This window comes from Prionailurus viverrinus, chromosome E2 (genome assembly GCF_022837055.1).
Source record: "Prionailurus viverrinus isolate Anna chromosome E2, UM_Priviv_1.0, whole genome shotgun sequence".
NCBI lineage: Eukaryota > Metazoa > Chordata > Mammalia > Carnivora > Felidae > Prionailurus > Prionailurus viverrinus.
This window is the reverse complement of record NC_062575.1, coordinates 49,784,818-49,812,661: the sequence shown is the minus strand read 5'-3', so window position 1 is coordinate 49,812,661 and position 27,844 is coordinate 49,784,818. Positions and strand designations below refer to the sequence as shown.

The following is a 27,844-nucleotide window of genomic DNA, read 5'->3' as shown; positions in this document are numbered from 1 at the left end:
CCCCAGCCCCAGAGTTCAGCTCCCCTCCAGACTCCCTGGCCTAGCCTGACCATGGCCTTCGTCATCCACTCTCCCCCTCCTTCCCCTCACTGCTTCTGCGCCCCCCCCCTTTTCTCTCCCATTCTCAGGTCAGGCTCTGCCCCACCCCCAAGCACCAGTGACCCTTTCTCAGGGGAACAGCAGCCCTTGGAGTCACCTGCCTCAAGAGGGAGAGGGTCTCGGGGCAAAACAACAGTCCCCAGATGAATATGCCCCGGCCAGGGCAGCTATGCAAGATCTCACCAGCCCCAGTGACCCCTGGGCAGGGACGCCAGGGGGAGGGTGGGGGGGGGTGGGAGTGAGACGGAAGGATGGAGCCAGAGGATCTGAGAGAACTTCAGCAGGCTCCTGCCCCACCACCGCTCCCAGGCACTTGGGCAAGTTACTCAGCATCCCAACGTGAGCTAGTAAGCGCAAGCCTCACTTGGCCCAGCTGCGATGCGGGGCGATCACGACAGCTACCTCCGAGGGAGGGGAGCAGCAGGACGGGGTCGGGGGGAGCACTTCCCCCTGGGTCAAGCGCGAAACAAACCACTTGCCATGAACGTCACTACTTTGGAATGATCATATTAAAAATACTAAACGTTCCACATGGACCCACGCTCTTCCAGGGAGCCAGCAGGAAGCCCCTGCACTGGGCGTCTCCACCCCTTCATTAGGCCATTCCGGGGACCCCTCTGGAAAGCCACCGGTCCTCCCGAGTGTCTAGAACCACTCTGGACTGTGTACAGCAGCCCTGAAGATAGCTCACCGGCCGGACTTGAACCTCTGGGGTGTCTGTGACCTCCAGCCGACTGAGGAGAACACCCACCCAGCAACTTCGTGGTCCGTGGCTCTGAATGGCAAGGAGGAGGTTCCAGAACACCCCCTGGGAGGTAGGACTCCTCGTCTGCACGTGATGCCATTCAGGGGAGAAACAACACCCTCCAGGTGTTTCAGGAAAGCTAGAACACTGTCAGGACATTGAGAACACCTACTGGAACGTACTTAATGACCATTAAATGCGCGAAGGAACACCTGGGAAGAGAGAAGGGACACCTGAGCAGCAAGAACTCCATTAACTGTATGTTACACCCTTCAGTTAGAGAGCCCACCGCTGTGGGGAGGCAATGCTTATTACACTGCACGCAGCACCCTTCTGGAAAATAGTAGAACATCCTTGGAATGTTAGTGACAGCCACCCATAAGACAGCAAAGAGCACCAGCCAAGAGGGCTTTCATACTCTTTATCTCTAAATATCTCTTTGTCTCTGATCCCGGCCTCTGGGATTGGCGAGGGCAACCCAGGGCGTCCCACTGTAGGTAACACCTGTGAGGGGCTCGCATTGCCCAATCGGAGGTTATGGCTGACCGCCACCCCCCACCCCCACCCCACCCCACCCCACCCCCAGGAGAGCTCTGATGCCCTTGGTGGCCAGGACCAGATAGGCTGAACAGTCATGCCCAGAGGCAGGCACGCACACACCCGTCTGACCGCTCAGAATCACCCCCCTCCCCCCCCAGCCCCGGAGAACACCTTCCTGATTTCTGTGACACCTTTTGGGCTGTGCATCTTTGGACAGTCTGCGTTCCCTCTCTGAGCCCCAGGCGGTTGGCGGGGATCCGTGAGGAGGATGCCGGAGTGAGTGTGCCGCGTCCTGTAGGCACGCAGGAACCCAATCGAAGGGAGAGTTCTGACCGGACAGCCTTCCCAGGGAGGGGCGTGACAGCCACCTAGGCTCACCGTCGCTCGTTAGCAGTATTGCCAACACCTACCTGACCGAAGGAAGCGTCTCGCAGGAGGGGGACCATTAAGCTGTAGTTAACATCCCCAGGGAGGCTGCAATAGCAGACGACTGTAGTTAACACCCTACTGAGAGAGAACACCCTCAGGGTGTTTAATGCCCCCTGGAAAAGAGAGAGAGGACACCCTCGCCAGCCTGCAACAGCCAGTGGACTGAATCTATTACCCGTGAAGGCGAGGACACCTCTGGGGTCTGTAACATCCATTAGACTCTTTTGAACCCCCAAGGAGTGAGAAGGCCCCTCTGTTGGGACTAACGCTTGCGAGGGGGTCTCTGGGTACAGGAAATACCCACTAAAGGCGACCGAGAGTAGAGCCAGGATGGGTTTCAGCGGATCACCCGCCTCAAGAATCCACCTCCTGACCCTCCCCCTGCACGGCTCTCCCTGAACCTCAGGAGTTCAAGAGCAGGGTGGACTGAACAGGGTCCGTGCATAATTACAATGATAATGGTGATTGCTTGGGGCCGGGCACGGGACCAAACTCTGCACAGAGATGAACTCGTTGGCTTTGGTCAGTAACAGCCCTGTGAGGTGGCTGCGGTCACTAGCATTCTCTCCATTTAACTGATGAGGAAACCGAGGCACAGAAGTCACTTGCCCCCTGTTATACAGCTAGTTAGTGTTGGAAGTGGGACCCGAGCCAGTGGAGCCTGGCCGGAGGTGGGGGGAGTTGGGGGAGGGGGAGCCTGTTTTCCTAACCACCAAGCTGGCTACATCACCTGCTGTATACGCCCCCACTCCACCTGCACATATTAGACTCCGGTCCCCAGCTTTGAAGGACACAGCCCCGCCCAGTCTGCCAGCACTTTCTCTGCGCAGGCTGACGTGCCCACCCGCAAACCCTGGCTCGAGGCTCCCTGAGGGCAGGGCCTGTGTCCGATTCCTCTCTGGGTCCCCAGTGAGGGCAGAGCCTGTCGTTCAGGGACCTGGGGAGACCCAGGGAGGGAGGGAAGGGAGGAGGAGAAAGGGGGTAAAGAGGGGTGTGGAAAGGAGGGCGGGGGAGGGGGACTGAAACCGGGCCAGGCCTCACCCGAGGTGTTGGGGAGCGGGAACGAATCCAGAGCCCAGGGGAGGCAAGTCTGCTGGGGGGGAGGGGAGCAGACAGCATCCCCGCCCCTCCCCCACCGCTGCCCACCCCCACCCCCTGGAAGGTGGTAGAGGAACGCCGGCAGGGGATGGGGGAGGACAACAGACCACCACGCAGGAGGCCGGCCGGAGAGCAGAGGGAAGCGGCCGGCCAGGGCGTGGTCATAGGGGGCCGGGGGTGGGGGGGGGTCAGACGGACGGACAGGAGCGGGGTGTCGAGGAGACAGAAGGACAGACGGGGCAGGAGGGGGGTGGTCCCTGAAGAAGGACTGGCAGGCTTGGGGCTCGGGGATGGGCGGAGAGGACGGACAGACAGCAGGAGAGGGGGCCGCGGGAGGGGCGGGCCGACGGAGGGCGGCAGCGACCGGCGGCCAGATGGGTGCGGAGGGCCGGCCTGCAGGCGAGGCCCGCGAGGCCGGGGCCAGGCCGAGGGCGCGCGCGGTGGCGGCCGGCGCGGGGAGGCGGAGGCCGGGCGAGCGGCGGTGTTTGTGGAGCTGTCGGCTGCGGTGGAATTATGAAAAATAGCAGGCATCGGAGCCGGCCTTCAGCTTCGATTAGGGGAGATGGGACATGACAGGTGCGATCAATACGCAGCCGTTCTATAAAGTGTCAAGTAATGAATCAATTTCGACTAAATTTTCCATTTTTCAGAGGCCGTTCTCCGAGAGAAGAATATCCTCTTTTGTAAAGATATTATTATCGATTTCGGCGGCAATTTGACATCAGGGGTAGTTAATTCCACTCAGAATAAAATTGAAAACACTTGAGAGAGAAAAGAGAGAGGCGAAGAGTGAGACAGAGGGAGAGGGGGGAGGGCGGGAGGGGTGGGGGGGGAGAGACGGATGGACAGAGAGACAGAGACAGAGACATAGGGAGAGGACAGACGGCGCGGGGGCCCCCGGAGAGACGGGGGCAGAGAGATGTGCAGAGACACGGAGACAAACCGAGAGGCCGGAAAGCCCACAGTTACCAGGGGGCGACAGAGACGGAGAGAGACGTTCCGAGAGAGACTCAGAGAGAGGGGGGCCGGGAAAGCATGACAGAGAGACAGAGTGTCTCTGAGAGAAGCCCAGATGTTAGAGACTTGCCACAGAGGCGCGAAGACGTGGACAAAGACAAATTCAGAGAAAGGGGAAAATGGCAAGAGAGGCAGGGGAAACAGAGTGAGAAGAGACACAGAAAGTGAGAGCCGGGAAGGGGAAGTTAGGGAGCCGGGCGGGGGGGGGGGGGAGCTCCACTGAGGTTAGGGACAAGGGACCAGATGAGAAGGGGTGGGGCAGAGGTCCCAGGGCTGAGGACGCATGCCGAGATGGGTAGAGCCTGCTGCCCGGCCTGTGCTGTCCCCCAAAGTCACTCTGAATGGTGTGTGCGTCTCAGTCCCAAACTGCTGGTTGAGGCGGAGTGTGAGTGTGTGTTGTGCATCCGTGAGCCTCCCTGAGGCGTGATCCAGGCTCCTGAAGTCGGCCTGGGGGTGTGTTTTGGGTCGGGGGGTGTGTGTGCCCTTGCTGTGACCGGATCTGATGATTTGTGTGTTTCCCGGGACCCGTCTGTGTGTGTCCCTATCTCTGTGCCTGCACACACTGTGAGTCCCTGGCCTTGCAGCCCCATGGGTCTCAGCGGCAGGCGGTGATGACAACATTTCTGGCTAGTGCCTGCCAGTCCCTCAGCTGAAGTCTCCATCCCCCCCCCCAAACCCCTCCCCCAGCAGCTCACAGGCTGCCTGAAGAGAGGAGAGAAGGGGCTGGAAAATAGGACCCCTGGGTTCTGAGAGAGAAGATGGCTGGGGGCCCAGACTTTTGGGTCTGAGGAGGAGGGGCCGGTTGGCATGGACACTGCCGAACAGGACGGTCCCCACAGAGGTAGTGGGACTGGCCGGGAAGGTCCTCAGCCCTCCTGTCAGCCTCCCCACCAGAAAAGCCTGTGCCTGCTGCCCCCTAGTGGACGTGGAGATGGGGCCGGCCAGGGACAGGGAGCCGACAAGGTCAAGGGAAGCAGAGGGACAGATCCACAGGGGAGCAGAGACAGAGAGACAGGGACAGAGAGATATGGAGAGAGAGCTGAACACAGGGACAGAGACGAACAGGGGACAGAGGTGTAGGCAGACAGAAGAGCAAGGGTCGGGCAGGCAGAGGATTGAGATCTCGGATGAAAGGGAGACAGAGACGATGTGGAGACGGGCAGAATCAGGGGTGGGGACAGAGGAGGTACAGACTAATGTTGGGCAGAGAAAAAAGCTGGGCTGGTGTGGAGACTTGGGTGCAGATAGTAGGAGAGACAGACAGGACCCATTTGGATAGGACAGTGTGACGGGGGGTGGCAGATAGCTCTAGAGAATGGAGACGTAAGGAAGAGGAAACCCAAGGAACAGGCAGAGAGAAGACAGGTAGATAGACAGATAAGGAGGTCCAGACCCAGATAGAGACAGGCAGACACTCATGGAGAGACAGAGAGAGTGAGGCAGGTGGACAGAGAGGTACAGAGAAGCCAGGCCCCCCAAAGCCAACTGGTCACCCTGAGATGGAACAGAAAGTGGGATGTGGGGGGGGGTGAGGCTGAACCCGGGATTGGGGGAGACTGTGGCCCAGTGGGGGTTCCAGGCTGAGGGGCTTCCCAAGGCACAGCTTAGGAGTGAAGCTGGGGAAGGGGCTCCCCTGGCCAGGGTCTTTGCCCGCCACCCCCTCCTAATCCCCCCCCCCACCCGGCGGGCTGCCCGGCGGAGGCGACAGATTGAGCGATGAGACGCATTACGCACTTAATCCGCCTGATTGAATGTTTTGCTTTCGCCCAAATTGAAACATTAAACAACACGGGACGAGAAGAGGCGGCCGCAAATCACTCATGAAAGATTCATCTTCTCCCCGGCAGCCGCCACCGCCCGCCTCCACCGCCGCCCGCCCCAGCTGGGAAGCCTTGAGGGTGGGGGTGGGGGTGGGGGCTGGGGCAGCGCCCCTGCCCACTCGGTGGGGCCCCAGCCCACATGGTCCAGCGAAGTTCTTCCCCCTGTCCAGCCTCCATCCCACAGGTGGTCTGAGAGGGGACTTCAGATCCCTCGACCAGCCGGAGCAGCATGACCTTGGCTCTGTCCCTGTCACTCTCGGGGGGGGGGGGGGAGGAGCCCTTTTGGCCCCCTCTGGGGTCCACCTCTCCAGTTCCCTTCTTGGACCAGCTCAGGACCGTGGGGCATGGAGGGGCTGCTCAGTGTTGGTTTGGGGCAGGAGGGCTGAGGTCTGAGAGCCTCCTCTCTGTGTGGGTTCTAGATCCAGGAATGGGGTGGCATCTGGGCTGGGTGAGTCCAAGGGGGTGGCTGTTATGTCAGGATGGATAGAAATAGGGGGGCAGGGAGTGTGTGGCTGTAACTCCATGGGTCTGCGGATGTCTGTCTGCCTGTCTGTGTCTGAGTGTAACTTTCTCTATGTGCAAGTGTCTGTGATTTTAAGGGTGGGACTATGTGTGACTTTATCTGCGGGTGCTCGTGTGTGCCTGTGTCTATCTGTCTGTCTGCTTGGATTTGTGTCTATGTGTTGTTTGCTCTGGGTCTGACTTGGGGTCTGCATTTAACTGTTTCGTATCCAGGTCTGTTCTGTGCATCCCCGTATCTCTCTATCTCTCTCAGTCTCTGCGTATTTCCTTCCCTGTCTCTGGTTGCGAGGGCACCTGCTGGGGGCAGAGACCAGTCACCAGAAGGAGCAGGGCTGGGGTGAGGAGAAGCAGGGGAGAGAAGAGGCAAAAAAAAAAAAAAAAAGACAGAGAGAAAGACAGGACAGTGGTGCCGCTTGAGAGCAGGGGAGCAGGGAGCAAGCGCGGGGAGCTGGGGGGGGGGCGTAGTGGGCGCCACGGCCGGAGCGGGTGATCAATATTCGATTTAGGTTTTAATTCCGGGGCTTTCGGAGCCTGTCAGCCCTGATGTATGAGCTCACACCGGGGCCGCCCAGCCAGCCACCCCACGGATGCCCATGGCCTAGTGGCCTGTCCTGGCCCCAGCTCCCTGGCCCTGCCAGCTGCCGGCTATGGAAGAGGGGGAAGGGGAGATGGGCCGTCCCGGAGGCAGAGGGAGGGGCTGCCCATGCACGTGTGCACGAGTTCACGGTGGGATTCGCACCTGGCCACCCGCTTACCTAGTCTACCTGCAGCGCTGCTCCTTCCTGCCCGTGTTGGAGGGAAACAGGAAGGAGACCCAGGCCCTGTCCCAAGGGACCCACAGAGCTCCTCAAGCTCGGTGTCAGGGACTCCCTGCTGGAGTCCCACAGCCTGGCACCGGTCACACACATCCGGATACACACACAAGCCCTGGGCTCGTGCATACCTGTGCATGCCCGGACATGAAATTCACGCGTCCACACACACGCCTCTGGGCTCCAACACACATGTGCACGCACACACACACACGCTCTGATACACACATCCACACGTGTATCCTCTGACATAGGCGTGTCCACATACAGATTCTGACACACACACGTAACCCCAAGGCACATACAGACACATGATAAAGGTGACACATTCATGGGAAGTAGGAGCAACATGGGCGACCGTGTTCTGGGGAAAGAGCAAGAGACGGGAACAAAAAGACATAAACACTCAGGGACAGAGACTGACATAGTGACAGAGGTGGGGGAGTCTCAGGCAGGTAAAGAGAGCAACAGAGAAAAACTCAGAGAGCAGAGCCAGAGATGCACAGGATGAAGCCAGGGGAGGCTGCCAGGACAGGTGGGGACGGCCAGTGGACCGAGAGGAGTGTGGGAGGGGGATGGGGGGCTCTCCCTTCTTCTCCAGATGCGCCCCCCCCCCAAACCCTGTCTCTCTCTCAGGAAGATGGATCCACCGCCCTCCCTGATGACAATGCTGTCTGCGCAAACTTTAATTAACACTTTGAGTTAATTAGTTCGAGATCATTTAGGAGTAAAATGTTTTTATTAGGGAGGCTGCGAGCCTGTTGATGGATGGGGCGCGATTCGCTCTTCCGCCCGCGGGGACAGCCGGTAAACAGAAATCAATCAGGGGCCTCCCAACCCAGCCCCCCCACCCCACCCACCCCACCCCAGTGCCAAGCTCCCAGCCTAGGGCCCAGGAGTCCGGGCTCCCAGCCCCCGCTGCCTCGCGGGACCCAGGAGTCCTGGTCCCCAACCTTCTCCTCTCTCAGGACCCAGAAGTTCGAATCTCGAGCCCACCTCTCCCTCGGAGCCCTGCTTCTGCGCCCCTCACCCCAGCTCCATCCTCCTGAAGACCTTGACTGCTGAAGCCTCGGCTCCCACACCCTCCCCGGCTCTCGGGCAGAGATCAAGGGGCTGATTCACTGCTGGGGGTGGGGTGGGGTGGGGTGGGGGTTCCCAGGGCTGTGGTGGGACCCTTCCCTCGGCTCCCTCCCCGGGTCCCTGACTCCGCGTCTCCGCAACTTTCTCGGGGCCGCCTGGTCCAGCCCCCTGCCCGGCCGTCCCGGGGTCAGGCTCCCGCAGCCCCGCCCGCCCCGCTGACGGCTTCATCAGGTGTCTGGGCGGCGGGCGGGGGGAGGCCGGGCGGGCGAGGGGAGGCCGGAGGGCGGAGGGGCGGAGGGGGCGGGGGCTCCGGGGCCGATAAATCTTCATCAGGCGGCGGCGGGGGGGCCATTAGGCGCTAATGGGAAGATGGAGGGGCCTGTCGGCCGCGCGGGCCGGGCCTCATTTGTCCTGCTTCCCGCTCCATTGGCCGCCGCCCCCGCCCCGCCCCTCCCCCGCCGCCCCTCCCCCGCCGCCGCCGCGCGCCCCATTTCCGTCCAAACCTTTGCAGGGGGTGGGGGGGGGATCCTGAGGGTGGGGGGGGGGCCCTGAAGCAAGAGGGAGTTGGAATGTAGGGACTGAGTTAGAAATGGAGGAGGGGGGCCGGGACGCGGAGGGGAAGGGGGATCGGTAGCTGAGGCAGAGTTTAGAACGCGGGCGACCGAGATAGAAAGCAGGCGGAGGGGGGAGAAGAAGGCTGTGGGGTGGGTTAGCACGAGGAGAAAGTAAATACAACTCCCTGGAGGAGGGAGAACTGTGGAGTGGAGGGGGGACCTGGAATGCGGGAAGGGTGGGGACGGGAACAAGGTGGGGGCGGGGGGGGCGGGCAGGATTGGAATCAGGGGAGAGGGTCGGCTCTCCAGCCCCGGCCTCCAGGGCGGGGGGCGCAGCAAGGCGCGCGGGCGGCGTCCCTCGAGGCAGAGGCGCGGCCCCCGCCCGCCGCCGCCCCCGCCCGCTCCCGGACTCGCGCCCCCCGCGCGTCCACTCTGATTTCTCGGCCCATTTTTCTTCCTCTCCTGTCACTCCGGCGCTCGCCCTCCCGCCGCCGGCTGCCCCGCCGCGCTCTGCTTCCCGCGGGAACCCCCCGCCGCAGCCAGCCCCGGGGGCCCGCAGCCGGGCTCTGCGCCGCAGCGCCCCCCGCTCCCACCCCGCCGGAGCCTCTTAGCCCACGTATTCCAGGCGTGTCACCCCCAAATCGGTCACCCCCAAAATGGACTGTCCCCTTGAACACAGGGGGGACCCGGCCTTGGCGTCAGCACTGGGGCTGGAGACCTCAGAGACAGTGGCCAAGTCTTTAGCATTTCTGGGCCCCAGTCTCAGATTCCCCTAGATACCCACAGACCGGGTATGTGAACCCCACCCTCCTTCAGAAATCCCCATGCAGGCTGAAGACCCCTCCGGGCAGACCTCTACTTTGAGCTGAGTCACCCCGGGCCTCATGAATAGTAACCCAGACTCAGAAACAAGGACTGTACTAACCTAGCCCCAAACACCCCAAAATGAGGATTCTGGGCCCCAGTCCCATTCACCCCAGACCTCCAGCCCAAGAAAATGATAGGATAAAGGAGATGGGCCTTAGCTCAGTCACCCCAAAATGAGCACCAGTAACTCCACAAGTCACCCCCAAAATATTCTCCCAGACTCAGTACCCCAAAGTTAGGCATCAGAAGCCCCAAAGTTGGCACACCTAAACTAGACTTTCCTTACTGAACCCTAAGCAAACGTGAGGACCCAAGATAAATCATGATCTGGACACATGGGCCTTCAGCTGCTGCTACAACGTTCAGCATGTGACCCTCCCCCATTCTCAACACAAACTAGGAAATGAGACTGACACTCAGTCACCCCTAAACCGAGCAACCCCCATCTCGATCCCCGACTCAATCAATCCCAACTTGGGATCTGGGCTGCCAGCTTAAGACTGCCCCACAGCAGGCATCTGGCTCCCCAGACTCATTTCCATTACCCCAGGATGAGGACCCCCCCCCCAGTAAATCACCTGGATGTTAAGTCATTCAGGTCTCTACCATCACCCCAAATGTTGCATTGGACCCAGTCATTGGTGACCCTGACCTAGACATTCGAACAACCAGCCATTTGAACAACTATCCAGAGTTCCAGATGCTTCCCAACTTGGTATCAGCTGCCCTTAAAATACACACCTAAGTTTCTTCCCTTCAGGGCTCACCCCCATTTATAAGGGTTAGGAATGTTTCAGTAGGTTAAGCCACCAACTAGTCAGCTAGCCCCCCAACCTCAGACACCCCAATGATAGACTCTGTGACACTGAAGCTTAGCGATCCCCAAATTACACCTTTGGACCCCAAACTTCAGTTACCCCTTTACTAACCATTAGAACCTCATAGACTCTCATCCTTTCAAAGTAGGCAAATCAAGTCAAGAATCCCCAAATCAGTTATCTGGAGCTGACCCTCAAGGTCCATCATCCTAAATCAAACTCTAGGAACACCACAATCAGAGCGACTCAAACTCAGAATTTAGGGTGCCTGTCTCAAGCACCCCTGTAGTGGGTTGATGGTAGCTCCCCCCCACCCCCCAACAAAGATAGGTCCATGTTCTAACCCCAGAACCTGTTAATGTGACCTTACCAGGGAAAAGGGTCTTTGCAGATGTGATTAAGTGAAAGATCTTGAGATGAGATCATCCTGGATTACCTGGGTGGGTCCTAAATCCAATGATGAATGTCCTTATTAAGAGACAGAAGAGGCTCAGTTGGTTGAGCGTCCAACTTTGGCTTGGGTCATGATCTCATGGTTTGTGAGTTCAAGCCCCAAATTGGGCTCCCTGCTGCCATTACAGAACCTGCTTTGGATCCTCTGTCCCCCTCTCTCTCTGCACCTCCCCTGCTCTCTCTCTCAAAAATAAACAAGAGGGGGGCGGGGAACAGAAGAGGAAACATGGACGGAAAGAAGAGATGGCAGGCAAAGACTGAGGCAGGAGGGCTTGCGGTCGTGAGCCCAGGAGGGCCAGCAGCCAAAGGAGCTGGATGAGGCAAAGAAGGATCCTCCCCTAGAGCCTTCAGAGGGAGTGTGACCCTGCTGACACCTTGACTTTGGACTTCTGGCCTCCAGAACTCCGAGAGAATACATTTCTGCTGTTCTAAACCACAGGAAACAAATATAGCCCCCACCCCAAAACAAAATTCTGTATCTCTAGACTCAGTGCCCCCCGCCAAACTAGGGATGTGGACCCCCATAGTCAAGTGCCCCCAAACTAGCCTTTATTCCCCAGACCAGGCTTCTGGGTCTCAGACCAATTACCCACCATTGTGGCATCGGGGATCCACAGTCACCCCCAAATTTGTCAACTAGATCCTATCATCACCATTAAATCAGTCAGGATCCCCCACAGACAGTAACCTCCAACCTCTTTATCAGCACAGCTTCGACAGGCCCCGAACACTGAGCTCCTCTCAAAGGGGCAGCTGGGACCCTAGTGTCATCACCCCCAAAATAAAGTAAGTATTAGAACCCTTCTAGGTGGTTAACCCTAAACTCAGCAGCTGAGCCCCAAGGTTAGTTCACCCCTGAACCAGGTATCAAGATCCCCACATCAAGCCACCCCTAATCAAGGCATCTGGGCTCCCCAAAGTCAGAGGCTCCATGTCAGTCACCCCTATGTAGGTACCTGGGTGATGAGCCTCAGACACCCCCAGACTAGGCAACAAAACCCCAAACTCCCTCACTCCGAAACCAGGTACAAGGAACCCCAGTGACAGTTACCTCAAACCCTGGCAAGTAGGCCTTGAGGCTCAGCGAGCCCCAAATCATATGTAAGTATTAGGAAATCTTCATTAGTAACCCCCAAACTAGGCACTTAGTTCCCCCTCTCAAATGCCCCTCCAAAACTAGGCTCCTGTCGGGGCACCTGGTTGGCTCAGTCAGTTAAGCATCCGACTTCGGCTCAGGTCATGATCTCACACTCCATGAGTTCGAGCCCCGTGTCGGGCTCTGTGCTGACAGCTTGGAGCCTGGAGTCTGCCGCGGATTCTGTGTCTCCCCCTCTCTCTGCCCCTCCCCTGCTCGTTCTCTGTCTCTCAAATATGAATAAACATTAAGAAAAAAAAATTTTAATTCAAAACTAGGTTTCTGATACACAAGAATGACAACTCCCCCCAGGGAGGCATCTGATGACACGGTCAACCACAGTTGGCCTAGGGAGTCACTGCCAAACTTGGCATCAGAGTCCCAGCTGTCACATACATCTTGGACTCCCAGTTGGTCATCCCAACCTCAACATCTGGGCGACATATAGTAGGCACCCCCAAGCTAGACATCTGAATGGCTCGTGTCGGCTACCGCCACCCGTCACTCTCAGTTGGACCGCTGGGTCTCCAGAGGCGCTCACCCCAAACTTGACAGGCAGAGCGCCACAGGCATTGAGACCCCACAGTCACGCCGAGGCAGGCCTCAGGAACCACCTGCTGTCCCCACCTGAGCCTGCGCTATCACAGATTCAGAGCCTGGCTTGCGACCCCCCCAAATCAGGAACATGGGCTCACAGACACCCAGAACTTGGCAGGAGGGACTGTGGTCACCCCAATTTCGGTATCTGAAACCCAGCATCCCTCCTCCCCAAAGGAGGGATCCGGGTCCCCGGTTTTTCTCACCTGCAACCACGAATCTTGACCGCCATAACCATTTGCCCCTGAACTACACTTTGACCCTTGGGACCCTGTTGTGTCTGATTAAGACAGTCAAGGCTCTCTCACGCCCCCTCAGTCAGAAAGCCCCACAGCTCATTGTGCCACAGCCTCAGGGACCCCTCAGCCTGGCATTCGGGCCCCAACCTCAACTTTCCCCACATTGGCTACCTCTGTCCCAGTGTCCGTCGCCCCCACACTCACGTGTGGGGGTGCCCCCAGCCTTGAGAGCCATTGACTCTGTGTCACAGACACCCCCAAACCCAATCAAGCATCCCTCCAGTGGATCCCGGGTCCTGGAGTCCTGACCTCCGGACTCCCAGGTTCCGAGTGCCCAGACTCCCAGCTTCAGTAACTCCCCAACAGGGCTCCACGCCCTTGGCCACGTTCACTCACAAGTGTACGTTTATCCGGGGAGCCCCACACCTGGGTGCAGGAAAGCCCCGACTCCATCACCACAGGAACACTCAGGTATCAGCATCCCAGACTCGGCCGCATTTGGAAGGCCCCAGGGCCCTGCACCCCGAAGTGGAGACTGGAATGACACTTCCTGCCACCCCAAACTGAGAAGGGCAGTCCTCAGTCTCTGCACCCCCAGTTGTACAACCACACGTCCAGCCTCTGCCCCAAGCCAGTCAGCTGCCTCCCATGTGGCCACGCGCCACACAGCTGGACTCCTGGCCTAAGACCCCGCACCAGGCCCTCTGTCATGTGAAACGGGGCTCCTGCTCCCCAGTCCAACCTCCCCCAGAGCACCAGGCCCTTGTTATGAAACGTGTCCACAACGAGCATCATCTCAAATCGTGCCATCAGATCCCCACTTTATGCTCCCCCGGACTAGACCACTGAGCTCCTCATCTGTTACCCCAAAGTACGTACCAGCCTCTGAGACCCTCAACCAGGTACCCCTATTCTGTCATCCGTAAGAGACAAACAGACACCGTCCCGGTTCCTTCAAACTACCCACCGGAACCCCCAGTCTCTGCTACCCCATCCCGTCACCCCCAGATAGATCAGGGGAACTCCAACCCGTCACCCCAAGCAAGGTGATGGGCCTCACAGTTTCTGAACCTAAACTGAACTGGTGTTCACACAAATGGGCCCCAAGGACACCAGTCTCTGTCACCTGGAACTGAGCGACTGAATCCCCCACTGGCGTCGCCCCAAAACAGGGCCCCCGACATCTGGTCTCATCACCCCAACCAAGACAGTTGATCCCAGCCTCTGTCTCCCCCAACTGGACAACAGAATCCAAATCGCTCTCAACCCAAACTGGACAAAAGGCCCGCTCAGTCATTGTCACCCTGTACTAGAAAACAAGACCCATAGTTTCTGTCACCCTCTCAAGACGACTAGACCTATAGGGGCGCCTGGGTGGCGCAGTCGGTTAAGCGTCCGACTTCAGCCAGGTCACGATCTCGCGGTCCGTGAGTTCGAGCCCCGCGTCGGGCTCTTGGAGCCTGTTTCCGATTCTGTGTCTCCCTCTCTCTCTGCCCCTCCCCTGTTCATGCTCTGTCTCTCTCTGTCCCAAAAATAAATAAACGTGAAAAAAAAAAAAAGACGACTAGACCTATAGTTTCTGTCACCTCAAATGTGACAATGGGGGAAATAAAGTCTGTCGCTTCAACTGCCTTCACAAGTTAGCAATCTGAGCCCCAGTCCCCCACCCAGACTACACAGCCAAACCTCCAGCCTTAACTGGTTTGTTACCCCAAGATATCCTGGGACCCCAGCCTCTGTCCTATAAAACTAGACAGCCAAACCTCCAGTCTCCTTGCCCCAAATGCTCATTAGTACCTCTGGTTTGTCGCTCGACACTAGATAACCAGACCCCCATCTGGCATCCCAAATATCTCAGGGACCCTCATCTTTGTCCCACAAAACTGGGCAGCCAGACGTCCAGAGTCTGTCAACCCAAAGGATCCCTGGGACCCTGCTTTCTTTTATTTTTTATTAATTATTTTAAACAGGGGCGCCTGGGTGGCGCAGTCGGTTAAGCGTCCGACTTCAGCCAGGTCACGATCTCACGGTCCGTGAGTTCGAGCCCCGCGTCAGGCTCTGGGCTGATGGCTCGGAGCCTGGAGCCTGTTTCCGATTCTGTGTCTCCCTCTCTCTCTGCCCCTCCCCCGTTCATGCTCTGTCTCTCTCTGTCCCAAAAATAAATAAACGTTGAAAAAAAAATTTAAATGTTTATTTATTGTCTGGGGGGGGGGGACAGAGAGCAGACAGGGGAGGGGCAGAAAGAGAGGGGGACACAGATGCCAAAGCAGGTTCCAGGCTCTGAGCTGTCAGCGCAGAGCCCGATGCGGGGCTCGAACTCATGGACTGGGAGATCATGACCTGAGCTGAAGTCAGACGCTTAACCCACTGAGCCACCCAGGCGCCCCCCGCTTTCTTCCCTACAACAACCAAGCTTTCAGTCTCTATCAAATACTCCTGGAACCCATTCTCTGACCCACAGCACCAGGCAGCTGACCCAAGACTCTGCTACCCCGAACAAGGCAAGGGTCCCTCTGTCATTCAATATCGAACACCTAGGTGCAAGAAGTGTCACCTCACGCTAGAGATGGGGACCCCCATCCCCTTTAACCTTCATCTGGTCAGGCAGACTCATCTGCCTGAACGGGACCCTGAACGGAACAGACCCCTCATTCCACCCATGCCAAACTAGACCCGAGAACCCCAGACACTCCGCCCCAAAGTGGATTCTTAATCTCTGTCATCCTGAACTAGACAGCTGGCCTCCTAGGCTCTGTCACTCCAAGCCAAGTCCTGACTCCCAGAACCCTAGTCTCTGCCACCCCAATCTAGGCAAATGAACCCCCACTTTGTATGTCCCAAACTAGGCATCCAGATCCCCAGGATCTGGCCTCCCCGTGAGACAAAGAAAGCCCAGCGTCCTCCAAAATCCCAATCATGACAACCACGTCCCTAAGCTCTGCCTTCCAAGCCAAACAACAGACCCCAGTCAGTCCGTCACTGCAACGAGGTGATCAGACCTGCAGTGTATGCCGTTTCAAACTAATCAAGTGGACCCCAATGTCTCTCACCCCAAACCAAAGCCCCGAACCCCAGTGTCATCACCCCAAACCAGATAACCGGTCCCTCGGCGGTCTCTATAACCCCAAACTGGACAATTGGACTCTGTGTCTGATACCCCAAATGAGATGACCAGACTGCAAGCCTCAGACACCCTGATGGAGCACACCTGATCCCTGATTTCTGTTGCTCCAAACTAGTCCCTGAATGCTCAGTCTGGCATCCCAAACCTTAAAATGTCGGTGTCTTGGGCACCTGGGTGGCTCGGTCGGTTAAGCATCCCACTTTGGCTCAGGTCATGATCTCGCGGTCCGTGAGTTCGAGCCCCGCATCGGCTCTGTGCTGACGGCTCAGAGCCTGGAGCCTGCTTCGGATTCTGTGTCTCCCTCTCTCTCTGCCCCTCCCCCGCTCGCAGTCTGTCTGTCTCTAAAATAAATAAACGTTAAAAAATTAAAATAAATAAACATTAAAAAAATTAAAATAAAGAAACATTAAAAAAAAATTTAATGTTGGTGTCTCAGACTAGCAACTACATACTATCTGTCTCCCCAAACTACATCTTAGAATCCCAGCTCCATCACCCCAATCCTGACAAAAACCCCCATCTCAGACAACTCCAGTCCCGGTCACTCCCAACCCGACAAAAGAGTCCCTAATCTGTCACTTAACATTTGAGAACTAGACGCACTGTGTTCTTAACCCCAAACTAGACAAGCAGACATTCCCCAAACTAAAAAATGTGACTCCCCAGTCACTGTCACTGCACATGGCCACGAGACCCCCCCCAAACTCTGTTGTCCCAAGTTACACAGCAGGACCCCCGGGCTCTTCCTGCTCTAAACTAGACAGCGTGGCCTGTCTCTGCTGCTTCAAGGGGACAACAGACCCCAATCAGTTCACCTCCAGCCAAGGGGACACCCTACCTTGTCATCCCAAGCAAGGGTCCTGGACTCTCAGGGTCATCCCCCCAAATTAGCCACCTAGATACCCACACCCCTTTTCTATCATCGAAAACTAGATAAATGATCACCTCAAAGCTGATAAAAGATCCCAAATTTCTTTTTTTTTTCAATTTGAGAGAGAGAGAGAGAGAGAAAACTAGTGGGGGAGGAGCAGAGGGAGAGGGAGAGAATCTTAAGCAGGCTCCACACTCAGCTCAGCCCCCCACTCAGGGCTTGACCCCAAGACCCTGGGGTCATGACCTTAGCCGAAATCAAGAGTCGGATGCTTAACCGACTGGGCCACCCAGGTGCCCCGTCCCCAGTTTTCTATCACCCCAAACTAGAAACTGTCTCCGCAACTGAGACAACGGGGTGTCCCATCTGAAACCTAAAATGAGGCTTAGGCACTCCCTGGCCCCATCACTCAGCACGAGACTAGATCCCTTGTACCTGTCATGCCAAACCTGGACCCACGGGCTCTTTAATCATGAAGTCGACAGCCACATTCCCTATTTGTCACTCCCGGACAGCCAGCTGGACTCCCAGGATCCGTCACCAAAACAGATGACCGGTCCTTTGTCCCCTTGGTGAGACACCGAGCCCTCCTGGTTTTTGTCGCCCCAATCCAAGCCTCTCAACGCAAGGTCATTCAGGAGGCATGTCTGGGGAACAGGCTTGACCATCCGGATGAAGACTTCTGGTCTGAGGCATCTCAATAACCCAACATCAGAATTAGGGACCTGTAATCAGTCATTCCCCGCCCCCACCCCCCCACCCAGTCCTCGACCTCTGGGCTGGTCTAACCTCTGGGCTCTCAACCTCCCAACCCCAACCATAACCCCCCAACCCCAGGCTGCTGACTTGCCACAGTGATTTCTGTCTCGGCCCTTGGGCCCCTGACCTCGTCACGTGCAAACAAGGCAGCCTGACCACATTCCCTCCAGGCTCAGCAGCATAAACTGGACGAGGTGGCCACCGACCCCGTGGGCTTGAAGACTGTCTCCCCCAGGAGCACAGGCATCTCGATCAGCAAACAAAACACCATCTACTACCCCAGACCTGGGATTGGGAGCCTGGCCTTGGAGTAGACCTGGGGGGTGTTGGGGGGGCGGGTGCTGCCTCCGCTTCTGGCTCCCAGGTTTCATCTCCCAGAAGCCCATCTCTGGCTCCCTCCCTGGAGAAAGTCTACAGGAAGCACTTTTCCGCCCTCTGGTGGCGGCCACTGGAAGCACGCCCCCCATGACTGACTGGGACCAACGTGGACCCAGACACCCAGGCCCCCTGGTCTCCTTGTCTTGCTGGAAACTGAAGCCTGGGGGTCATCCTTGCCTGCCCCCTCCCACTCAGCTCCCACGCAGGCCCGTCACAGAGCTCCTTGTCCTGAACCTGTCTTCCCTGTCCCTCCTCTCCCCTCCACGTCCCTGGCTCATCCTCCCCGGCCCCATTCCCTCTAGCCCATCCCCCACATGAACCCCAGAGGGATATTTCTAAAACTCACACCTGACCCTGTCCCCCCAGTGTTCAAAACCCTTCTAGAGCCCACATTACCTTAAGCTGAAATCCAAAGACCTTCTCTATGGCTTGCAGATCCTGCATGATCTGGCTCCAACAACCGCCCCACCGTCATCTCCTACAGCTATTCCCCTCACTCCCTTCACCCAGCCACAAGCGCTGCCTTGTCACTGAGCAGGTCCCACCCCAGGGCCTTTGCACTTGCTGTCCTCTCTGGCCAGAATACTGTTCCTCCAGACCTCCAAGGAGCCATCTCCTCCTGGTGCCCAGCAGGGCCCTGCCTCCCCACGCTAAGTGAGCCCTCTCCTTCCACAAGGACTCTCTAGCCTCGCCCAGTCCGGTTTTATTGGTTTCACAAGCTGATCACTTGCTGAGTTTCCTGTCTGCTGGGCGTTTGGTTTGTGTATCGAGCGCCTCTCCCACTGAACGTGAGCCCCGGGAGGGCAGGGCCTCGTCTGTTTGTGGTGCTGCTGTTTCCCCAGCATGTCAGCTGGCGTGTCCAGTAACCCCAGGATATGAGCCCCAATGTAACTTTATATTTTCTACTCAATCACCTTTTTCTTAAAGTAGGTTTCATGCCCAGCACGGAGCCCAATGTGGGGCTTGAATTCATGACCCCGAGATCAAGACCTGAGCTGAGATCACGAGTCAGATGCTCGACCGACTGAGCCACCCAGACGCCCCACCTACTTAATCACATTTTAAAAAGCAAGGAAAAAAGTGAAAATAATACATTTACCTCGTCTCTGCAACATATTGTCCTTCCAACATATAGCCAGGATAGAAAATAATTAAGACATTTTATACCCTTTCCTGCTAAGTCTTTGGAACCTGATGTGGATTTTATACTCACAGCACATCTCAATTCAGACCAGCCACGTTTCTTTCAAGTGCTCACTAGTCACATGTGGCTGGTGCCTCGTGTGACGGAATGATTTCAGAACAACGCGGGGTACGCAGTGGGCACTCGATAAAACACCTGCTGACGGAATGGTGAGTGGGTGGAGTTTGGGTGGCGACACTCCAGGTTGGAGAGGCCAGGGGGCCGCGCTGTAAGGTCTGGGGCCGTGGCTCTGCTCAGGCCACCCCACCCACAGCTCTTCCCAGGGCTGCCTCCATGTCCCCTCGAGGCTCACTGAAAGGTCACCTCCTCCGAGAGCCCTCCCAGACCAGCCCTGTGTGGTAGCCCCGCTTTGCTGTCACATCTGCCTGGTGTTTCCCCTGTCGGGCGTGGTCCTCTTGTGTCAGTGCTCCCAGGTGGTGGAAGGTATTCATGTTAGGATGAAACGCAGGCTGCATCACTCGCAACCTCACTCAGGGTAAAACCACAGCCTTCACCGAAGCCGGCCAGTTTCCCGCTGCCCCCACCACGTGGGCCTCCTGGCTGCACCCCCAGGACCCCCAGGCTCGCTGCTGCCTCCGGACCTTTGACCCGCTTCTCCCTCTGCCCAGAGCATTTTCTTAAGGATCTGCAGCTGCCCCTTCACTCAGCGGCACCTGGGGGAGGCCTTCCTCAACCTGTGACTCGTCTCCAGAACTTTCTTTATGCAGGAAAGTGTTAACACGGTAGGCTGTCCTTGCAGAGGGCTGCTTGCATAGCTGGCCCTGGGCTGGTGTCTGGGAACTGCGATTCCAGAAGGCTTCCCCCCGGTCCTCGATAAGAGTGACTCACTGTGTCTACACTGTGCGGAGGGTACTGTTTATGCCGAACGCCTGCTTTCCTTCTGGGAGCCTGGGCTTCCGGTACACGCTAGACGGAGGGTGCTCGTGTGGCCGCCCCCCAGCACAAAGCCCGGGCAGAGTCTCTAATGAGCCTCCCTGGCAGACATCCACACCCGCTGTCACAACTCGCCGCTGGAGGAACCGAGCACAGCGTGTGGGAGTCCCCTGAGAGAGGACTCTGGGAAGCTGGGGCCGGGATTTCTCTGGATTCTGCCCCAAGTGCCTTTTCTCTTCGCTTTGTCACCTTCCACGATAAAGAATTACAGCTGTAGCTCCAACTATATACCGAGTCCTCCTAGCAAATCACTGAACGGGGCGGGGCGGGGGGCGTGGTCTGGGGGTACCCCTGGCTGGCTCACTCTCCGCCCCTCCCCAGCACTCACCACCATTTGCGGTCCTATCATAGTTTAGTGGTTTATCTTGCTTGATGAATCCCCCACCGCCCCAGCCAGGGGCCCCCTCCTTCTTGGTCTCTGCAGTCTCCCCGACACCCCCCGCGCGGGCCCACAGAAGAGCCCGGGGAGTATCGGCCGAAGGACGACTGTAACAGCTTTATTTCCGAAGCTGGAATCCCTTCCTGGGCCTGTAAGGGGGCTCCGGCCAGGAGTGCAGGGCCGTGCGGGGCAGGGGTGACCAGGGACGAGGCAGCTGCCTCGGGGGGCCGGCGGGTCCTCAGACACCTCACACTGGTTCCATCTGCAGCTCCTCCCCATCCCCGGCCTCGGTCTGGTGGAAGGCGGCATGGGAGCCGATGACCACGAGGGTGGCTCCTGCAGGAAAATGGGCAGATCAGGGCCTCACTCCTCACCTGCCCCCCACCGCCCACCACGGCTCCCCGGACCCTGTACTCACCCAGGACCCAGAAGACGGCAGAGCCTGCACCAGCCAGCCAGAAGAAGGGAAAGGAGACGGCCCCGGCCAGAGCGTACTGATGGGCTGGGCTCACCTCTCGGCCTGGGGGACAGACGGCATTGGACACTCGTGCCCTCTCCCCGGTAACTCCTGGTGCCCCCCACGCCAGTCTGGTGTCACAAGCTCCGGGAGCCTCAGGATCATCCAAACTCCTCATGTCAAGGGCCCCTCCAGCCCTGGCCTCACCCATTTCTCTGATGTTCCCACAGTCTGCCAGAACAGAGAACACCTCCCTCCCTGCCCTCTCCCTGCTGTTCACTGCCCTTCAGCCCCACTCCTGCTAGGGAGCCCCCAGGCTCCCCCTTCCCCAGACTATCGCTCTCCTTTTTTTTTTTAAATGTTTATTTCTTTTTGAGAGAGAAAAGAAACAGAGTGCAAGTGGGGGAGGGCAGAGAAAGAGGGAGACACAGAATCCAAAGCAGGCTCCAGGCTCTGAGCTGTCAGCACAGAGCCTGACATGGGGCTCGAACCCACAAACCTGAGTTCATGACCTGAGCCGAAGCCAGACACTTAACCGACTGAGCCACCCAGGCGCCCCAAAAGTTTATTTATTCATTTTGAGAGACAGAGTGCAGGAGGAGGAGAGAGAGGGAGAGAATCCCAAGCAGGCCCCACACTGCCAGCATGGAGCCCGATGTGGGGCCTGAACTCACGAACCACAAGATCATGACCTACGCCCAAATCAAGAGTCAGACACCCAAATGACTGAGCCACCCAGGCATCCCTGTGGGCGTGTTTCTTGTGTCTGTACAAAGTTCCCCAAGAATCTGGTTTATGGCTGATGGAGAAACTGAATGATCTCACATAGTAATATAGATTTCTGGCTTCTCGTGGCACAGCGGAAGATCAGGTCTCTGTGCCTCGGTGGCAGCGGGGTCATGGCTGTGCTCCAGGCACTCCCTCCATGCCCTGTGTGTGCCTGACATGCCCCTCAGCCAGCTCACCCCTGTCATGGATGGAACGTGCAAACCCCTGAGGGACTTTCTCTTAGGTCTTCCCGTTTGAACCCAGCTCTCCCTTTTCACCACTCGGAACCGTGAGCTTCCCCCGAGTGGAGACTCAGGCCCCTCTTTCTTCCCAGTGGTGCCTAGGGCCAGTCTGGGACCACATGAGCCACAAACCTCAGCTTCCCTCTCTGAGCAGTCCCAAGATCTTTCTGGCCCCACCCCAGGAAGCAGGAAAGGGCAGGGACACAGATCTAGGCCGGCGTAAGGTCGCCACCTGGTGTCCAATGTGGGTACTTGCAGCTGATGCTTTCTGCAGGGAGGTGAAGGAGGATGGAGGACGAAAAGTAGGTTTGAGGGACAGGGTGAAGAGTAGGTTCTGGGGTATCTCCAGGCTGAGGAGTGCCAACGCGGCGGGGTGGGGGGGGGGGCGGCTGTCTGAGACTGGGTGTGAGTATCTGGTGTGTCTGAGATGGGTCGAGTTTGAGGGATCTGGTGTAGATCTAGGCTTGGGCAGACTGGGGTTGGGGGTCTAAGGCTTGTGGTCCAAGAACAGGATATGAAGGATCAGGGAACCGTCAGGACAGGGGATTTCTCACCAAAAAGCACAAACTTGGACTGCAACGTGCGCAGATAGAGGATGTAACAGGCGCCAAAGAAGACAGCCAGAGCCACCAGCAGCATGGGGGACGTCACCCTGGAGGAGGGTAGGGAAGCATGGGTCAGGCAGCTGGGAATGAGCCAACCAAGGGGACCTTGACCACCTACACCGGTGGATGGCAGGCTACGCCCTTGAGACCAGGTCACATCTGGTCACACTGTGTCCCTGCCAGGCTGACGGGGCCGTAGGGGCCTGGCCAGTGAGAAGAGGGACTGGACGCGGAGGGCGGGGCCGACCGGGGGTGGGGTGGGGGTGCGGGGTGCGCAGTGCTCTGGGGGGGTGGGGGGCGGCGAGGCCCGGCCGGTGGGGTTAAGTGCGGGGGGGGAGAGGCACTCACACACAGTACAGGATCAGGCCCAGGAACACGAACACATAGTTGCTCTGGTAGTATTCCACGTTGCGTACGAGGCGCTGGCACAGCTCGCCCAGGTTGCGGGGCCGCGAGAAGCGCCGCTGGTCCACGAAGGAGCCCCAGGGCCGGATGGTCGCGCGGCGCCTCTCCAGCCACTCACGGCCCGCGCCCGATGGGATCAGTTTCGGCAGCAGGGTCCTAGTGGACGAGGCCGGGTCAGCGGTAGACCGGGATGGAGCCTGGACCCCCAATCCCCTACCCCTGAGCAATAAGGGGGCCGAGTGGGGGTGGGGGGAGGGCTGGACTCTGGGGTGCTACGGGGTAAAGGTCCAAGACTTCTGGATCTTGGGAGGAGGGGCCGAGGGCCCAGACTCCAGAGTCCTCGAAGAGGACACCAGGGGCCCAGACTCTAGTGTCTGGGGCCCGGATTTCTGGGACCCGAGGGAGGAGGGGGCGGGGGGCCAGGGCTCCCGGGTTTCGGTCAGGGGCGGGCTAGAGCCAGCTTGCTCACGAGGCGCTCAGCCCTTCCGGCTCGGCATCCTTCTGCGGGTCCTTCTCGGCCGCCATGTCTGTGTCGTGAGGGGTAGGGCCGCTGTAACGAGCCCGGGGCTCTGCAGACCCCGGCGGCCCCGCGCGAGCTCTGCCCCACCCAGCGGAGCAGACGTGGCGCCGTTCCGGAGCCGCCGGGGCGGTGGTTCTGCCGCCGAGTATTGTGGGAGTTGTAGTCCTGATGACGCCTGGGAGGGTCTGGCTCGCGAAACACCTTGGGAGGTGTAGTCGCGTAAAGCGGCGGAGCGCCTCTGGGCATCGTGGGAGTTATAGTTTTAGAAGCGGGGCGTTCGGCTTGGGGAAGGTGGGTCTTCAGGAGTCGGGGCGTTCCGGGAGATCAAAAGGCAGAAGCAGAAGCAGTCGTCGTGTACTCACTCCCCTGCAGGGTACAATGGGGATCGTGGAGAACTGTCGTCCTGACTCTAGAGTGCATACAAAACACCCAGAGGGCTTGATAAGACACTCACGTGTTCTGACTCCGCAGATCCAGGGTGGGGCCCGTTAATCTGCATCTCCAACGAGTTCCTAGGTAACGCTGATGCTACTGGTCCATGGACCGCATTTTGAACGGGAGAGACTAGACAATTCTTGGGAATCTATTTCTTTCCTGGAGGCAGAGACTGGCGAGAGGGCCATGGTCGCTGGAGTGGGTATCTGAGATGGCGGGCAAAGCCCCCCCGCCCCCCAACCCTTGAGCTCCCAGGGATGAATGGGTTAGGACTAGGGACCTTGGGACGCCCCCTCCTCTCCCATAGGAGAGGGGAGTTGGGAAAGGGTTGAGAATTTTTAAAAGAGGGAGTTGTTGGGGCGCCTGGGTTGCTCAGTAGGCTCTGGCTCTTGACTTCAGCTCAGGTCATGATGTCACGGTTCCTGGGTTGGAGCTTTCACATGGGGCTCTGTGCTGGAAGTGCGGAGCCTGCTTGGGGTTCTCTGTCTCTGCCCCTCCCCCGCTCATGTGCTCCGTCTCTCTCAAAATAAATAAACTTTAAAAAATGTTAAATAAATAAAAGAGGGAATTGTTATAACTGACAGACCCGGGATTCTGGAGTCAGAGATGGAAGTCTAGGCTGTGTCGACCTTGAACCTCAGTGACTTCATCAGGGCAGTGGAGATCCTAATAGTACCACACTCACTCATGGGGTTATGATGATTCAGTTAAATGGCCCATATACAGTGCTTGAAAGAGTCTTGACACTTTATTCACTTCAATAAACGGTAGTCAATGTTACTGCCACTACATTATCATAAATGTTTTGATTATTTCTAGAGGTAAGCCTTCTCAAAAAAAAATTTTTTTTTAGCGTTTTTATTTATTTTTGAGACAGAGAGAGACAGAGCATGAATGGGGGAGGGGCAGAGAGAGAGGGAGACACAGAATTGGAAGCAGGCTCCAGGCTCTGAGCCATCAGCCCAGAGCCCGACGCGGGGCTCGAACTCACAGACTGTGAGATGGTGACCTGAGCCGAAGTCGGACGCTTAACCAACTGAGCCACCCAGGCGCCCCTCAAAATTTTTTTAAAGTTTATTTATTTTGAGAAAGAGAGTGAGGGCAGGGGAGGGGCAAAGAGAGAGGGAGAGACAGAATCCCAGGCAGGCCCTGCCATGTCAGTGCAGAGCCTGACGCAGGGCTCAATCCCATGGACTGTGAGATCATGACCTGAGCCGAAACCAAGAGCTGGACACTTAACCGACTGAGCCACTCAGACACCCCTCAAATTTTTTTTTTAATGTTTTTTTATTTTTGAGGGGTGGAGGGGCAGAGAAAGAGGGAGACACAGAATCCGAAACAGCCTCCAGGCTCCAAGCCCGATATGGGGCTTGAACTCACGGACCGTGAGATCATGACCTGAGCCGAAGTCGGACGCTTAACCAGTTGAGCCACCCAGGCGCTCCAAAAGTAATCTTTATACCCAACATTGGGGCTTGAACTCACAACCCCGGGATCAAGAGTCAGTCGCATGTTTTGCCAACTGAGCCAGCCAGGCGCCCCTTGCCTTCCTAAATTTAACAGTCGCGTATTAGAAGCTGCAGGCCCCTTGGATGTCCCAAGGTGTGGCTGGTGTCTGAGACATGGCCCTTCCTTTCCCCTAGTTCCCACAGCCATGGCTCCCTCTCAGCCTTTGCCCCTGCCCCTGAGTGAGGGTGGGTTCATGGCCAGAGTTCTAAAGGCGCACACCAGAAGAGCCTCAGGAAATGTGTGTGGAAATACGGGGAATTGTGGGCTCCCTTACGTGGACTGGAGTTTCAGGGCTGGGTGGACCTGACGAAGAATATCCAGCCAGAATATCCAGGTGACTGTTAACTCCACTGTCTCCTAAGATCCACTGTCCCTTTTGGTTTGGACTTGGAGGCCTGCTGGAGGGCGTTCCCATGGGCTGGGGAGACGGCCCCTGCCAAAGGGGCTGGTGAGCAATAAGCCGGAAGGGCCCCTGTTGCGGGGAGGTCCCGAGCTGAAGCTGAATGAGCCAATGAGCTGTACTTTGAAGGTCAGATTGGCCGGTCACCGTTCATCCCTCCCTGTGTCGGCCCCAGGCCTGCAGCCGAATCTTGTTGAGGCTTCCCACTTGGGTCCGGCTACAAAGGAGGACTGTTAAGGCACAATCAGCCCAGTGCATTAATGGGGGAAGTGGCACCCGAGTTCAAGCCATGGGGGCAGCAGGGGTAAGCAGGGGCGCCCTCGAGAGGGACATGGATCTCGGGGACAGTCGGAGACAGAGGTCCAGAGGCCTCCTCCCATGGCCAACCTTGAGAAATTTGGGTTTGACTTTTGTTACGAGAGCTGTTGGGTTTCTTTAGCGAAGGTGTCGAACAGCATGGGCCGTGGACAGTGGTGTCCAGAGGCATGTGGGGAGTGGCCCTCAGAGGGGTGGGGGGACTTCGAGTCAGGAGATGAGGCCTTGGCACAGGGGCGATGTGGGGGGAGGAGGCCCTAAGGCAGAGAGTGTGAGAGATGGGAGGGCCCCTGAGGCAGGGACATGGGGGGAGATAGTGGGGAGAGGGGGCCATGATGGGGTGGTCCTGAATTAGGGGGATGGGGGAGATAAAGGGGCCCCTGAAAAGGCCGTGGGAGACAGGCCCTAGCCCTGTGTTCCCTCCAGTCTGAAGCCTCCTTTCTGCCTCTTGGATCTCTGCAGGGAGTGGAGCTGCGAGTGTAGGAGGGCCTTAGCACAGACGATCAGGAACCTGGGTTATATCCCTGCTGTGTGACTTCAAGGAAGTCCCTGCCCTCTCCGGGCCTCAGATTGCGCAGCTGTCTATGGGAGTACAGGTTTCCCCTACTATCCAAAATGGAGCGTTCCTATAAAACCTCTCAAAAGCCAAAATGGCGTAAAGTGAAGAGCATCCCCCACTTTCCAAGAGCTCATGTCACACTACTTTACTTCTCCGAAAGACTTACATTCGTATCTGTTTTGGCTAACTGAAACAAATCTGAAGACCGTTTTCCCTTTTACAGAAAAGACCACTACGCGCTCATGTAGGAAAATGTCATTGGTGCAGTGGGCCTGGGCACACACTCACGTGGGGTCTCGGCATCCTGGTCACCCAGACACCCGTGCCGGGAGGCAGGTGGGCCCTGACCTGGCCCCAGGCCCTCCTCTGACTCACATCTCTGGGCTGTGTTGAGCGTCTGACTCTTGCTTTCGGCTCCGGTCATGATCTCACAGTTCGTAGGTTCAAGTCCCAGATCGGGCCCTGCACTGACAGCACAGTGCCTGCTTGGGATTCTGTGTCTCCCTCTCTTTCTCAAAAATAAACAAACATTAAAAAAAAAAAAAAAAGCGAAACATAGTCTGTGCCATGGTCAGCAACCCCACTCCTAAGCATTTACCCTGTACAACAGAGATGCGTACATGTGTCCTCATCGGAAGACACTGTTACAACGTTCCTATTTCTAGTGGCTCTCAAAGTTACAGATACATGGGACAATGTGTTCAGGACAAGAAGGCAGACACGTAAGACAACATGTTTGTAAGATTTCATCTATAAAAGTCCAAGAACAAGTGTGGGGGCTGCTGACTAGAAAGGGGCAGGAACTTTCTGGGTGGATGGAAATGTAACATAACCTTGATCCGGGTGGTGGTTATGCAATGTAATTTTTTTTTTAAATTTTATTTTAGAAAGAGAGAGAGAGTGGGAGAGAGTGGCGGGGGTGGGGGGGAGGGAAGAGAATCTTAAGCGGACTCCACGCTCAGAGCAGAACCCCACATGGGGCTCGATCTCATGACCCTGGAATCATGACTTGAGCCAAAATCAAGAGTTGGATGCTCAACTGACTGAGCCACCCAGGCGCCCGGCAGTGTAATTTTTAAATCATCGAGCTGTGCCCTTAAGAGTTAAGATTTTTGCACTTCACAGAAAACTTATCTCAATAAAAAGAGTGAGAGAA

General features: G+C 57.3%; 1 protein-coding gene across 1 annotated transcript; it reads right to left on the bottom strand.

Annotated features, from left to right (window-relative positions):
* Positions 1-20,575: 20,575 nt before the first annotated feature.
* Positions 20,576-23,597, bottom strand: RABAC1 (Rab acceptor 1). Its single transcript, XM_047837326.1, has 5 exons — positions 23,420-23,597; positions 22,894-23,106; positions 22,495-22,592; positions 20,892-20,993; positions 20,576-20,809 (listed from the first exon to the last, which is right to left on the bottom strand). The coding sequence occupies exons 1-5, from the start codon at positions 23,473-23,475 to the stop codon at positions 20,721-20,723; spliced, it is 558 nt and encodes a 185-aa protein (XP_047693282.1). The 5' UTR covers positions 23,476-23,597; the 3' UTR covers positions 20,576-20,720.
* Positions 23,598-27,844: the final 4,247 nt, after the last annotated feature.

What these genes read in the sequence shown, in the direction of transcription:
- RABAC1 (XM_047837326.1), bottom strand. Translation starts at nt 23,475, where the DNA reads ATGGCGGCCGAGAAGGACCCGCAGAAGGATGCCGAGCCGGAAGGGCTG. An exon ending in CCGGAAGGGCTGAGCGCCTC is followed by an intron (nt 23,107 to 23,419) that starts GTGAGCAAGCTG and finishes CTCGTCCACTAG; the next exon opens with GACCCTGCTGCCGAAACTGA. An exon ending in TGCCGTCTTCTGGGTCCTGG is followed by an intron (nt 20,810 to 20,891) that starts GTGAGTACAGGG and finishes ATTTTCCTGCAG; the next exon opens with GAGCCACCCTCGTGGTCATC.